The sequence below is a fragment of the Macaca fascicularis genome, chromosome 7 (assembly GCF_037993035.2).
Source record: "Macaca fascicularis isolate 582-1 chromosome 7, T2T-MFA8v1.1".
Lineage (NCBI taxonomy): Eukaryota > Metazoa > Chordata > Mammalia > Primates > Cercopithecidae > Macaca > Macaca fascicularis.
In genome coordinates, this window is record NC_088381.1 from 162,586,231 (window position 1) to 162,600,028 (window position 13,798).

General features: G+C 48.7%; 1 protein-coding gene across 5 annotated transcripts; it reads left to right on the forward strand.

The window, feature by feature from the left end:
* The first annotated feature begins 346 nt into the window (after positions 1–346).
* SERPINA4 (serpin family A member 4) lies at positions 347–9,107 on the forward strand. 5 transcript variants are annotated; one of them, XM_015454180.4, is made up of 5 exons: positions 347–711; positions 2,342–3,007; positions 5,857–6,130; positions 7,014–7,173; positions 8,596–9,107. In XM_015454180.4, exons 2-5 carry the CDS (start codon positions 2,359–2,361, stop codon positions 8,794–8,796), a joined length of 1,284 nt encoding a protein of 427 aa, XP_015309666.3. In that variant the 5' UTR covers positions 347–711; positions 2,342–2,358; the 3' UTR covers positions 8,797–9,107. The 5 variants fall into 5 exon arrangements, with proteins under 5 accessions (XP_015309666.3, XP_005562183.3, XP_005562178.3 ...); XM_005562126.5 differs by having other exon boundaries at positions 347–556; XM_005562121.5 differs by having other exon boundaries at positions 347–394.
* Positions 9,108–13,798: the final 4,691 nt, after the last annotated feature.

Sequence of the window (13,798 nt, forward strand, 5' to 3'; positions counted from 1 at the left end):
TGGATGACTGAAGCTCAGAGAGGGAGTAAATGAGCTCAACTTCACACAGCCAGTGAGGGGCCGGGTGGAGACCAGACCTTCCAAGGGGTTCCCCGGGCCCTCAGGGAGCACCAAGCACCAGGCGAACCTCCATGCACTGTACAAACATGAAGAAGTGAACCCTCTTGGGGTTCCCCAGGTGGGAAGTGGGGTGTCTTTTGGGAGGGGGTGAAGTAACTTCTGGTGAGTTTTCCTTGTCTAGGCAGTGCTGCGCCCGTGGCCTGTTTGTTAATAATTACCTGGTTGGGAGACAGTGGGTGGTACTGAGAAGGCCTGGTTTGACCAGTCCTCCTGGGCTTGACAAGACAGAGCTGAGACAGCTACCCAGGGGGTCCAATCCAGGACAGACTGTGCCGTGAGTAACCCTCTGAGACAATGGAGACGAGAGAGCCTCTAGAGGGAGGGTGACAAACTGTTCTGTTTTGCTCAAGACTGAAAATTCTTCTAGGACATACTTTCAGTGCTAAAACCAGGAAAGTCCCAGGCAAGCTGGGACACTTGGTCACTCTTGCTAGAGGTGAGAAATACTCAGGCTAGAAAGCCCCCGACCTCAGATCTATGGGCACTGGTGGGTGACTGTGCCTGGAGACCCAGAAAAGCCTCCCCCAGGGACACACAGCTGGTACAGGGCAGCGCTGACTGGGGGCCAAGGTCTTCTGGCTCCCAATCCAGGTGATCTTGGGGAGTTCATGCCGGAGGGGAGGTGTGTCTGTGAGTGATGCGGTCCTGTGTATGTTTCTAAATGATCCCTCCAACTGCTGAGTGGAGAACAGAGAGCAGAAAGACTAGGAAGCTTTCTGCAAGGGTCTAGGTCAGGGGTCAACAAACCACAGCTTGTAGGTCAAATCTGGCCCACCGCCCATGAGCTAAGAATGCAAGATATAAAATATAAATATAAAATATAAGTGATAAGTATAAAAGGTAAATATACAAAGGGTTGAAAAATCAATAGAGGAACAACATTTTGTGACATAGGAAAATAATATGAAATTCACATTTCAGTGTCCATAAGTGAAGTTTCACTGAAACACAGCCACGCCTGTTCATGCATGTCTGAGACTGTTTCCAGCTGCCACAGCAGAGTTGAGTAGTGGCAGCACAGACTGTGTGGTCTGCAAAACCACAGATATTACTATCTGGCGCTTTGCAGAAAAAGTTTTCCGAGCCCTGGTTGAGGATCATAGCAGTGGAGCGGGGGAGAGGCTGAAGAACCTACAGGAAAGTCTAGGAGTTGGAGACCAGCTTGGGCAGCATGGTGAGACCCTGACTCTACAAAAATTTAGCTGGGTGTGGCTGTGCACGCCTGTGGTTACAGCTACTTGGAAGGCTGAAGTGGGAGGATCACTGGAGCTCAGGAAGTCAAGGCTGCAGTGAGCCATGATTACACCATTGCACTCCAGCTTGGGTGACAGAGTGAGACCCTGTCTCAAAAAATAAAATAAAATAAAATAAACCCAACCCTGCAGGCCATGGAAGTGGATTAAATGGATTGTGGGTGGATAGAAGGCTAGAGGCTTTTTGGCCTGACAACCAGATACTGGTGGGACCATTTAATGGGGCAGGAGCAGATGTGGGGGAGAAACTGGAGCATCCTGTCTTGGACAGATGTTCATTATGAAAAGGGTACCAATTCTATCCCCGCAACTTTGTCCTGATCCTCACTTTAATAAGTGAGGACACTTATTAAACATCCATGTCCTCATCTGTACAGGGTAACAATACAAAGACCAGTTCTACTGATCTCTACAGGAGTGGGAGGGTCTAACTAAATGGCATGAAAGTGGTTTGTAAACGATATAAAGCACTCCACAGATGTTTGTGGAGCAGACACTGAATTAAACTCTGATGATTGCCATCCTCTGTGCAAAATCACTGTGCTAATGAAATCAACTCATCTGAAAGAGAAGTGTGGGAGAAGCAGCACCTGAGTCTGGGGATGTGGGTTCTGGCTAGGATATTTGTCAGGTAGGTGACTTGGGTGAGTCACTTTGGGAGTCTTTGTTTCCTGCTCTGTTGGGTGAGAATGGAGTCTAGTGCTGTGCAGAGCTCACACAGGTGGGAAGCACAATGACATGATGGATGCGAGGAGGGTGCCTTGTATGTCTAAAGCATTGCCATCCAATAGTGTTGCTGTCACCATACATGTGGAAGGTGGTGGGCGTTACATTGCCTTTCACAAGCTCATCTGCAGGAGTTGAGGGTGTCACTCACGATCTCTGGGTGCTGGCCCACTGCCCGCCTTCTCAGCAGGCCCAGGTGTTCTGCTGGGGGAATTTCCTGGGCATTCTCTTCCCTCCCATAGGCTTGAGAGTGCAGAGGATGCATCTTATCGACTACCTGCTCCTCCTGCTGATTGGACTACTGGCCCTTTCTCATGGCCAGCTGCACGTTGAGCATGATGGTGAGAGTTGCAGTAACAGCTCCCACCAGCAGATTCTGGAGACAGGTGAGGGCTCCCCCAGCCTCAAGATCGCCCCTGCCAATGCTGACTTTGCCTTCCGCTTCTACTACCTGATCGCTTCGGAGACCCCGGGGAAGAACATCTTTTTCTCCCCCGTGAGCATCTCGGCCGCCTACGCTATGCTTTCCCTGGGGGCCTGCTCACACAGCCGCAGTCAGATCCTCGAGGGCCTGGGCTTCAACCTCACGGAGCTGTCTGAGTCCGACATCCACAGGGGCTTCCAGCACCTCCTGCACACTATCAGCCTCCCTGGTCATGGGCTGGAAACACGCGTGGGCAGTGCTCTGTTCCTGAGCCACAACCTGAAGTTCCTTGCAAAATTCCTGAATGACACCACGGCCTTCTATGAGGCCAAACTCTTCCACACCAACTTCTACGACACTGTGGGCACAATCCAGCTTATCAACGACCACGTCAAGAAGGAAACTCGAGGGAAGATTGTGGATTTGGTCAGTGAGCTCAAGAAGGACGTCTTGATGGTGCTGGTGAATTACATTTACTTCAAAGGTGAGAGTCAGATCATTGGTGTGTGCTAAATCCACACCCCTACCTCCAACCCCCTAATTTGTTGACTGGTTAAATATATTTTTACAAAAGGGTAAGTAAAAAGGTTGTGTTTGATAGAGTTAAGCAGCCCTCAGAAAATGCAATGTTAGAATGTTGTATGTTGAAGACTCTGTAGTATTGAGGTTTCCATTCCTTCCTATCTTTAGACATATTTTCTTATTTATTTTCTTAATAAAAGTAATGTACAAAATGCATTCTAGCCAGTGATCATGAGTTGAATTGCTGGATTCATATCTGAGCTCAGCCTCTACCAACAGTGCAAACAGGTCAGCTTGTTTGCTCAAAGCAGGGATAAGACGAATCTCTACTTCAAAAGTTGGCTTTGAGGATCAAATGATTAACCCATGTGTATACTCCTTATAAAAGGATCTAAAGAGATGGACAAACTACAGCTCCTGGGCCAAATGTGTTCAGCCACTGGTTTTGCAAATAAAGTTTTATTGGCACACAGCCAGGCCCATTCATTTATGTATTGTCTGTGGCTGATTTTGTGCTACAATGGCAGATTGATTCATTACTGCAGAGATGGAATGATCTGCAGTGCCTAAAACAGTTAATATCTCTATAAACTTTTTTGTTTGTTGACCCCTGACCATTTTATGTACTCAGTAAATAGCAACTATAATTCATGTAATGATAACAATGCTCATTTTGAAGCTTTACAAATACGTAAAACCATAAAGGAGAAAGTAGACATAATCTCTAGTCCTACCACTCAGAGGCAACAAATGTTAATGTTTTAGCATCTTTTCTTCACCTTCCATTCACACACATATATGTCCACACAGTTGATATCACAGTGTGCGAACAATTTTGTACAGTGTGGATTAGTCAGGGTTTCATCAGAGAAGGAGAGCCATCTCAAGTCAATGGTAAGGAGATTGTTCTAGGAATTAGGCCCCACACAACTGTGGCTGGGAAAGTGAAGGTCTAGAGGAAAGAAGAGTTGGGAGGACAGAGAGAAAGTTGCCGATGCAAGCGGACAAGTCAGAGCTTGTAGGGGAATCTATATGCCAGGCTCATCCAGCCATCAGAGTGCCGCCATGGAGGGGAGCATCACTGCGTAGTTTCTGGTGGTAGCCTGGGGCTGCTGTTGTTTAGTGGGGTTAGAGTTGGGAAAAGGAGCTTGGAAACAAGCAGGGGCAAACTGGAGCACACAAAGCACTGCTGAGTCTGACCATCGTCATATCTGACCACCAGGGCCTTCAGAGAGCAATTTACTTTGAAATCTCACAGTTCTAACCAGCTTGAACCCAGAATTTACAGGGAATAAAATTCTAGGGAGCAACTCCCAGCCTAATGATTCAGCCAAATTAGTTATTCCATGTAATTTGCATGTGGAATTTTCATGCACTATTGAAAACTTTTTAAAAAAAACTTTGTTTTGAGGCTGGGCGTAGTGGCTCACACCTATAATTCTAGCACTTTGGGAGGCCAAGGCAGGCATATCTTAAAATCAGGAGTTCAAGACCAGCCTGGCCAGCATGGCAAAACCCTGTCTCTACTAATAATACAAAAAAAAAAAAAATTAGCCAGGCTTCATGGCACATGCCTGTAATCCCAGCTACTCAGGAGGCTGAGGCAGGAGAATCGCTTGAACCCAGGAAGTGGAGGTTGCTGAGATTGCGACACTGCACTCTGGCCTGGGTGACAGAAAGAGACTCCATCTCCAAAAAAGAAACTTTGCTTTGAAATAACAAAACTTTTAAACTTAAAAAAAAAATTAACTAAGGAAGGAAGAGAAACAGTAGTACGGGTTTCACTGTCAGGAAGACATTGATTATAATCCCAGATCCCTTGCTTTTCCCTGGACGAAAATTCCTGGCATGGAGACCTCAGTCCATTCACCCTACCTGCCACCACCTCATTGCACATCGCCTGCTGTCCTTGCTTCCCTCCTCACACTGCATGGCCATCATTGTGGTCACTTCCTTGCAAACACTCTGAAGTCTTAACTTCCTTGGTTTTCCTTCCCTCTATCATACTTACCCTCCAAAACTGCAAACCTGCTTAAACCTAAAGGTCTAACTCGTCTACATCTGCACCCAGCAGCTGAATGTGGTTGAAGAAAAACATCCAACTAGACTGATGGTCTCATTTGATATTTGTGAATGTAAATCTTCATTGATCTCTCTACACTGTCCAACAATCCCACTTACATATCTTATATATCTCCACTCTCCAAAACTACTAAAATAACAGATTCATCCTTCTCAAATGTCCTCCCCACTCACGACTTTCACTTAAAAATCTTGTCTCACTCGTCATTGAGAAAATAGAATCAGTTAAACAGGAAATCTCTCATCCTCTCATCTCTAAATCTACTCACCTCCAAATCTTCTCACCTCCAAATCTACTCACCTCCCTGCATTTGAACCCACAAGCTCAGACGTCCTCCTCTCATCATGGCAGTAGTGACCCACCTCTCAGGGAAGGCCAACCCCTCTGCTCACACTCTGCTATCTCCTCTCTCCTTCTCAAGGATGCTTACCTAACAATGAACCCCTCTTTCCAGCATCCCTGGTTTCTTCTCTATCAATCCTATTCACATATTAGAAAATGAACATCCTCTGCTATCTCTCATTTTAAAATTTAAATGAGGCCTAAGGGATCCATTCCCCAGGCATGTCAGGTTTTGAATGGTCAAAATGGGACACCTTGATGAGCTCATAGGGCAGGATCTGGAGCTACTCTTTCAGTAGCTCGGAACACCAGGTGGCCTTCCCTGGCTGGAGGACTGACTCTGTGGCCCACAGATGTCCTGTACCTTCTTTTCATCTTCTCTTCAGCCCTGTGGGAGAAACCATTCATTTCCTCGAGGACCACTCCCAAAGACTTCTATGTTGATGAGAATACAACAGTCCAGGTGCCCATGATGCTGCAGGACCAGGAGCACCACTGGTATCTTCATGACAGATACTTGCCCTGCTCAGTGCTACGGATGGATTACAAAGGAGACGCAACTGTGTTTTTCATTCTCCCTAACGAAGGCAAAATGAGGGAGATTGAAGAGGTTTTGACTCCAGAGATGCTAATGAGGTGGAACAACTTGTTGCAGAAGAGGTAATCAGTGTGCTATGGGGGCTGAATCTACAGTACTATCCATCAAATATACCTTTCTAATGAAAGACAGTGCCCCAAAATAGGGAGCGATTGCCAATTATGAGAGAATTCTCACTTGCTCTGAGACCTTCCATGGGCTTCTGTTAAATGATGAACTCTCCTATTATATTTAAAATATGACTTCTCCCTCGTTAGGGAAAAAAGAACCACAGTAGGAGTTCAGAGTCCTGGTTCTAGACATAGCTCTTCCACTGCACAAGACTTGGGTCAAGTGACTCTGACTCTTGGGGGGTTACCTCTGTGCAATGAAGAGGTAGCCCCTCTGGCCCAGAAGGTTGACTAAGCTGCCATGGCGCGATTCAAAAAAACTCCATCCACCCACCCAAGGAATTAACAGGAAGGCTTCCCATCATGCTGGCTATGATTGGAAAAAGTCTTCAACCATATATAAGAAAAGCATCCTAGCCCAAGGGCACATGTGAATAGAAAAATCACACAACTTTCATGGTAGAGGGAATCCAATACAAAGAAATTAGCTGGTTCACAAAGAATAAAACCCACAGGGCTGTAACAGAGGCAAGGGCAAAACTGCCACCTGGCGGGACTTACATCTGTCTCCCTGGGCACCTGAACACCCACAGAAAACAACCTCTGAAGAGGGGCTACCACGGACAGGAGATCCCACAGATGGCAGGCCCTGAGGACAAAGGAACCTGGCCTTTCAACACCCGTTTGTGGGAGGTAGTCTGAGCCAAAGCTGTTTGTGGGGATAGAACTCAGATGGAATACAGCCAGCTAAAGAGGGCCACCAAGGAGGGCTATGCCCAGCAGGGATCCTGGCTTGTTCATTAATCTAATGTTTTAACCCAATGCCCCTTTTCAGGAATTTTTACAAGAAGCTAGAGTTGCATTTCCCCAAGTTCTCCATTTCTGGCTCCTATGTATTAGATCAGATTTTGCCCAGGCTGGGCTTCGTGGATCTGTTCTCCAAGTGGGCTGACTTATCTGGCATCACCAAACAGCGAAAACTGGAGGCATCCAAAGTAAGTCATCAACCCCTAGAGAACTCGGTGGGGCACTTGTGCCCATGGGAGTTGCCGGGTGATGGGGCTCCCAAGCTGCCCCATGGAGTCTCAGAGCCTGAGTGTGTTCAGTCATCTACAGACATCAGCATCCACCAATTAGCCAGCCCTGGACGTGGTGCTCGGTGCTGGGATATAGTGTCAAATCAGCCCCCCAACTCAGACAGCTCTCCCAGACGAGTCAGAGATACAACGTCTTCATAGAGAGATACATGCAATGATAGAAAATGGAGGCAGGGCCGGGCGTGATAACTCACACCTGTAATCCCAGCACTTTGGGAGGCAGAGGCGAGCAGATCACTTGAGGTCAGGAGTTCGAGACCAGTCTGGCCAAAATGGTGAAACTCCAACTCTACTAAAAATACAAAAATTAGCCTGGTGTGGTGGCAGGTGGTGGGCACCTGTAATCCCAGCTACTCAGGAGGCTGAGGTAGGAGAATCACTTGAGGCTGGGAGGTGGAGGTTGCAATGTGTCCAGAGATCAGGCCACTGCACTGCAGCCTGGGTGACAGAGTGAATGAGACTCCATCTCAAAAAACAATAATAATAATAAATAAAGAAAAAAAAAGGAGGAAACAGAGAGGAGAGACACAGCTGAGGCTGCATTGGGTGCATCTGTATGAGGGAGACTTCGTAGATGAGAGAAAGAGACTCAAGACTTCTGCTAAGGCCGGGCGCGGTGGCTCAAGCCTGTAATCCCAGCACTTTGGGAGGCCGAGACAGGCGGATCACGAGGTCAGGAGATCGAGACCATCCTGGCTAACACGGTGAAACCCCGTCTCTACTAAAAAATAGAAAAAACTAGCCGGGTGAGGTGGCGGGCGCCTGTAGTCCCAGCTGCTCGGGAGGCTGAGGCAGGAGAATGGCGGGAACCCGGGAGGCGGAGCTTGCAGTGAGCTAAGATCCAGCCACTGCACTCCAGCCTGGGCGACAGAGCGAGACTCCGTCTCAAAAAAAAAAAAAAAAAAAAAAAAGACTTCTGCTAAGAAAAGTGCGCGAGGGGGTAGAGCCTTGGGTTTGAGCTGAATTCTGGTTCTTCCTCTTATGTTATTGAAGGGGTACTAGTTTCTGAATTTATATTCCTCACTTTTAAAATGGGCATCATACTGCTGACCTCATAGGATGGCTATGAAGATCAAATAAGATGCATGCAAAGCCCCGAGCACAGAGCAAGCATTTAATGAGAGCTGCCGTGACTGTGTGTGGCAGGAGGTCTCCAGCTCAAAAATCCTCCCAAATGAAATTCTTACTGTGTTATCCCCAAGAAGTGACCTCGCAGGCTATAAAGGGCAATGTATTCCCTAGCAGTTTCTGACTCTCGCAGTCTTGTCCAGGCCCCCTCCCGTGCTGGCTTGGAGATAATGCTTGTGATTTTCCTCCCAGAGTTTCCACAAGGCCACCTTGGATGTGGATGAGGCTGGCACCGAGGCTGCAGCAGCCACCGGCTTTGCGGTCAAATTCTTCTCTGCCCAGACCAATCACCATGTCCTGCGGTTCAACCGGCCCTTCCTTGTGGTGATCTTTTCCACCAGCACCCAGAGTGTCCTCTTTCTGGGCAAGGTCATCGACCCCACAAAACCATAGCCCTCCCAGGGCTGCTCATCTGTTCCGAGCAGGAGGATGCGGCAGGGGAGGGCTGGGTGTGAGTAGTTCTGTGTTTAGAGTAGGGGACGAGGAAGACGCCGAATGTCCAGGAGTCCAGGACAGCAGGTGCTGGCCCGTGGGGAGTGGGGAGCGGCACTGAGATGGGCAGGGCCTGGACATTCCACACCCTGGCGCTGTGCAGCCTCTGGCAGAGCATCCAACCTCTTGGAGCAAGTTTCTGCCTCTGGAAAGGGGGCGGGCCCTTTCTACAACAGGGTGGTTGTTCCGAGTAAACAACACGATGCCACGAAGACCCTGGTTCAGTGTCTCGTATGTGGTAGACACTCAATAAATGCATCCTCTGCCTGCCCCTCCGGGGTTTGCCCCAGACTCCCCTGGCAGACCTGGTCCCAGACACAAGGTATGAGGAGCTCCAAGTCCCACTCCAGCAGGTTACCCAGGTTTATGGGAAGGGGACAGGGTGTGGGCAGTCAGCTGCCTCAGGCAGGGCTAGTAGCTTGCTCCAGAGCAGGGGCTGAGAAAGCCACGGAAGGGCAGACACCACCAGGGCGGCTTCCACAGGGACCTGGTCAGAAGAGCCCAGTGAGGCACTGCCCCCTCCTGTGGCTACGGAGATGTGGCCCGTGGCTCTCCCAGGACAGTGGCTGTGGCCACAGAGCACATTGCAGACCCAGAGGCTCTCGCTTTTGCATCCAGGCTCTGTGCTCTGGATCTTCGGGCAAATCCTCGCCCTATTGGCCCTCAGTTTCCCCACATTTCTGACCCAGGTGGTCCAGCTCAGACTGGTTGAGTATGTGGAGTGGACCCACCCAGAGTCTGTGAGAATAAACCACCCCTTCCACAGGGCAAGGCAGGTGAATGGGATGTGGTTCTGTTTGCTCTGAGCCTCGGTGATGTCTGGCAAATGCATTTCTCTGGGCCGGACCCTGTGGTTTTCTTGGTGGCCAGGACATCAGAGGCAGCTGGGTTCCAGCACCGTCTCCAGCCCTTGACCATGGACACGGAGTTCCCGGGACAGTAAGAGCTGGGAACGACCCAGCCAGGAAGAACGTCTCCTTTCCTTTTCCTCGGCCCAGCTCACCCTGTGCCTTCAGGGCCAGCACAACAGTTCCCACACACTCTCCTATCAGCGCTGATCCTCCTGCCAGGCAGGCCATTTCACTCCCACTCGGTGGCGTCCAGGTTACCAGCATGTTCAAAACCAGAATTCCTGGGTTCAAGTCCCAGCTGTGCTCCTTAGAAGCTGTGTGATCCTGGGGAAGTCATTTCACATCTCTGGGCCTCAGTATATTCATCTATAAACTGGGATGATGATAACACTACTGACCTCATAGGGCTATTGGGAGGATTAAACAGTGACTGTATATGTCAAGTCTCACAACAGTGCTATGCAAACATTAGCTATATTATTATTACCCTCATTCCAGCAGCCCTGACAGTCAGTGCTGCCGCCACAGGCTCTGAGCTGGGGGTCTCTCCACAAAATCCCACTGCCATCTGGGGCCTCTAAACCTTTTTCATGTTGCCACTTTCGCTACTCAGGAAAATTGACACTGAATCCTCACAAGGGGAAGTTCCCAAAAGGCAGAAGATTTATAGGCCCTTCTCACCACAGTGGTGCCTGAAATTCCTAACTGAGCTTCCGGAAGTTTTTCTAAATAAGCGTTCAGCTCTCAGCTCTCCTCTCTTGGTAGATCTAGTGGGGGCGGAATCTTCCCCCAGAGTCTGTCCTGGACTGAAAGATTGGGCGCTGTTACTTTAGGAACAGCTCAAAGAATCTTCTAGGCTTTGGGGATCGTGGCTGCTTGCCATGTGCACTCTAGGGCACTTGCTCAGTGTCCAGGAGGCCCAGGGCCGATACTGAAAACTCAGCCATGGACTTTAGAACAAGACCCAGCTGGCCCAGGCTCTTGGCTCTGGCAAGCGGGATGTCTTACTGTCACAAACCCAGAATTTTCACCAAGGAGAAGGTGACCAGGGGAACAGGCCGGAGAGCTGCCTCCAGTGTTGATGATTGTTTAAGAGTCAAAATATTCCAGTAATTGTGTGACATGGGGTTCCCTGGCCCAAATAGTGCTGCAACCACAGGAATAGGCTCGCTGCCAGGAAACCAGGAAACCGATATTTGGAGCAATAGACAGACTACTCTTGTATTGTGGAAAAGTCCTTGCAGAAGAGAGGAAGATGGAATGGGAAAGCCCAAAGGGGTTCCTCTCCTTTCCTGCCCCTAAAACACAGCCCTGAGCTCGACATGAGTGCAGCGTCAGGAGAACTTGACGAGGAAATGTTCTGTAAAGGAAATTGCCTGGCGAGGCCATTTTGAGTTAGTTATACCAGCTCTGGGCTTCACTCAGGAGAAGCTGTCCAGTAAGTGCCTGAGGGCACCCAAGGCCTCTGGGGCTCAGGGGAATGCACGCCTTCGTTTCTACCCCTTGATTTTATTGGCTGAAAAGCAAACCTGCTAGCTCAAAGAGTGATTCATTTCCCCCTGTGCCTTCTGGGAAGTTGGATTCTGTTTTTCAACAATCAGGCAAGAAATAAAGTAAGGCCCAGGCTGACTCGCTCCCTCCTCTGCCCCCACAGAGGCAGGTGGGTGAGCGAATTCCAGAGTGGAAGACAAGCCTGAAAGAAGGCCAAGGTCTAGGGTTACTATGGCAACAGCATGGCAGGGGGTGGTGATGTTGAATGACCGCAGCCCTGATGTGATGAAGGAGAAAGAAAGGAAGCAAGTCATCTTCGACTCAGCCCTGAGAGTGAAGCCTCCTTATTCTGATTAATCTCAACCCTCCACTACTCAAAAATAGCCGATGGCTCCGTATTGCCTACAAAATAAGGTTCAAAGCCTCTATCTACAGTCAAGGCCCTCCCTGATCTGGTCACCTCCTGCCTGTTCTGCCTCAGTTCCTCCTCTTGCTCTCATGTACCCAGTGGCTGCAGTCACAGAAAGTCTTGTTTTGCCAGGTTTCCCATAGCGTCCCGCCTCTAAGAATCTGCACTCTCTCAAGATCTCACAGAAACCCCTCGGCTCCCTAAGGCAGACTGTCATCCCACCATCAGAATGGTTGACCTGATAAGAATGCCTGCCCCCACCCCCACCGTCCCTATTAGACATTTCAAAGGTGGGGCCCTGTTCACCCTGCATTCCCTCAGCCCACCTGGCCTCAGTGCCAACTGGATATGAGAGAGGCCCAACTGGTATTTGTTGCATGAACGAATGAATAAATGAATGAATGGATAGAAAAGGTTGAGCCAGGAGCAAGGTCACCGACTATTTGTTCTGCATCACCACCCTTTGACATGGCCCTGGAATTGATTGGACAAATATTTAGTTCAGCTCCTCAGATTTCAAAACGCTCTTTTGGAGCGTTAAAAAAAAAAATAAAAATTAAAAAGACTTCATGCGGGAGATCTTGCCTCTTTAGAGCAGTGCCTGAGTCCAGTTTTCCCATTGCTGCTCACCTGTGGGGGCTCTCATTTGTGTAGCCCTTGTTACACCACTAGAGAGGTATATGTCTCAATAGCAGCAGTGAGCGTTCGGAGGAACCCTGCATGTTTGTGAGTTCAGAAGTTATCTTCCAGCAGAAAAACAAGGTCTTTCTGTACTTTGCAACTGGGGGAAAGGGCAGAGAAAGCCAATGTGAGTGGCAGTGATATAGCCTAGTGGAAGGTGACAAGTTTGCGTGACTACAGTAAATCGGTGTGTAGAGAAATGCAGCATGGGTTTATTCAGTTTTTCATTCTTTCATTCAACAGCTAGTTACAGAGTGGGCTTTGGCCGTGTTTGAGATAGGAGAAAACAAACTTTTTCCAAGTTCTCAACACTACAGTTCACCTCTGGTCACCAAAATGTGTATGGAATTTCTCCAACCACCAAATTGTCCAGCGGACACTAACTGGGTGTCCTGCAGTTCAATTCAATTCAATTCCAACACTTTATACCTGGAGATAACATCAGATCCCATCCGTTTAGGGCTCTGTCGCACTAGACTGCCCCCACTTCAGATGCCAGTTGCAAGTAGTAGGCTGTCACCTATACTTTATGACCAACTGGCTATAAAGCGAGGTTCCCACAACTCCCTCCTCAGGTTCAGTTCATTAGCTAGGAGGGCTCACAGAACTCAGGGAAATACTGATGCTTAATGGTCTATTTTATTAATAAAGCATACCTATGAACAGCCAGATAAATGAGAGTCAGAGGGCCAGGTATGGGGTACTGGGCACAAAGCTTCCATGTCCTCTCCCAGTGTACCACCTTCCAGGAGCCTCCATGCTTTCAGCTGTCCCAAAGTGCCTAAACCCTGCCCTTTTTGGGGTTTTTATGGAGGTTTCATTACATAGGCATGATTGATTACATCATTGGCCACTGGTGATCAACTCAACCTGCAGCCTCTCCCCCATCTAGGGAGGTCATGAGGAGGGGAGTGGGCTGAAAGCTTCAACCCTCTAATTCCATGGTTGGTTTCCCTGGTAACCAGATTCCTTATGAGCCTACCCAGGAGCCCACCAAGACTTGCTTCACTAGAACAAAAGATGTTCCTATCACCCTAGAAACTGCAAGGGATCCAGGAGCTCTTCATCAGATGCTCTTGTCACTCTGGAAATTACTAAGCTCTTGGGAATCAGGTCAAAGACCAAATACTAAACAAACAATTCTCTTAGTATCCCTATCTACAAGGGTGCTAGAAGCACTGTCTCAGGAACTCGAACCAGAGACTAAATGTATATTTCTTATTATTAATATGTCACTGTTTCACAGGCTGCTAGCCAGGAAGCCAGAGGGACCTCCCCAGTGTAAAATTTGGATTCAGACAAGGCTGCGGTCTCAACTTCTTCACTAACAGTACACTGTGGGGCAATTGCTTTACCTGTTTGGGTCTTAATTTCCTAACCTGTACATGGTGGTGTCCTCTGGGCACAGCGACCCACTGCAGCTGTGGCAGTGGAAATGGGAGGATGGACATGGGATCCGCTGAAGACACAG

Coding starts and splice junctions, on each gene's coding strand:
- SERPINA4 (XM_015454180.4), top strand. CDS start 2,359: ATGCATCTTATCGACTACCTGCTCCTCCTGCTGATTGGACTACTGGCC. Junction 3,008..5,856: donor GAATTACATTTACTTCAAAG/GTGAGAGTCAGA, acceptor TCTTCTCTTCAG/CCCTGTGGGAGAAACCATTC. Junction 7,174..8,595: donor GAAAACTGGAGGCATCCAAA/GTAAGTCATCAA, acceptor TTTTCCTCCCAG/AGTTTCCACAAGGCCACCTT.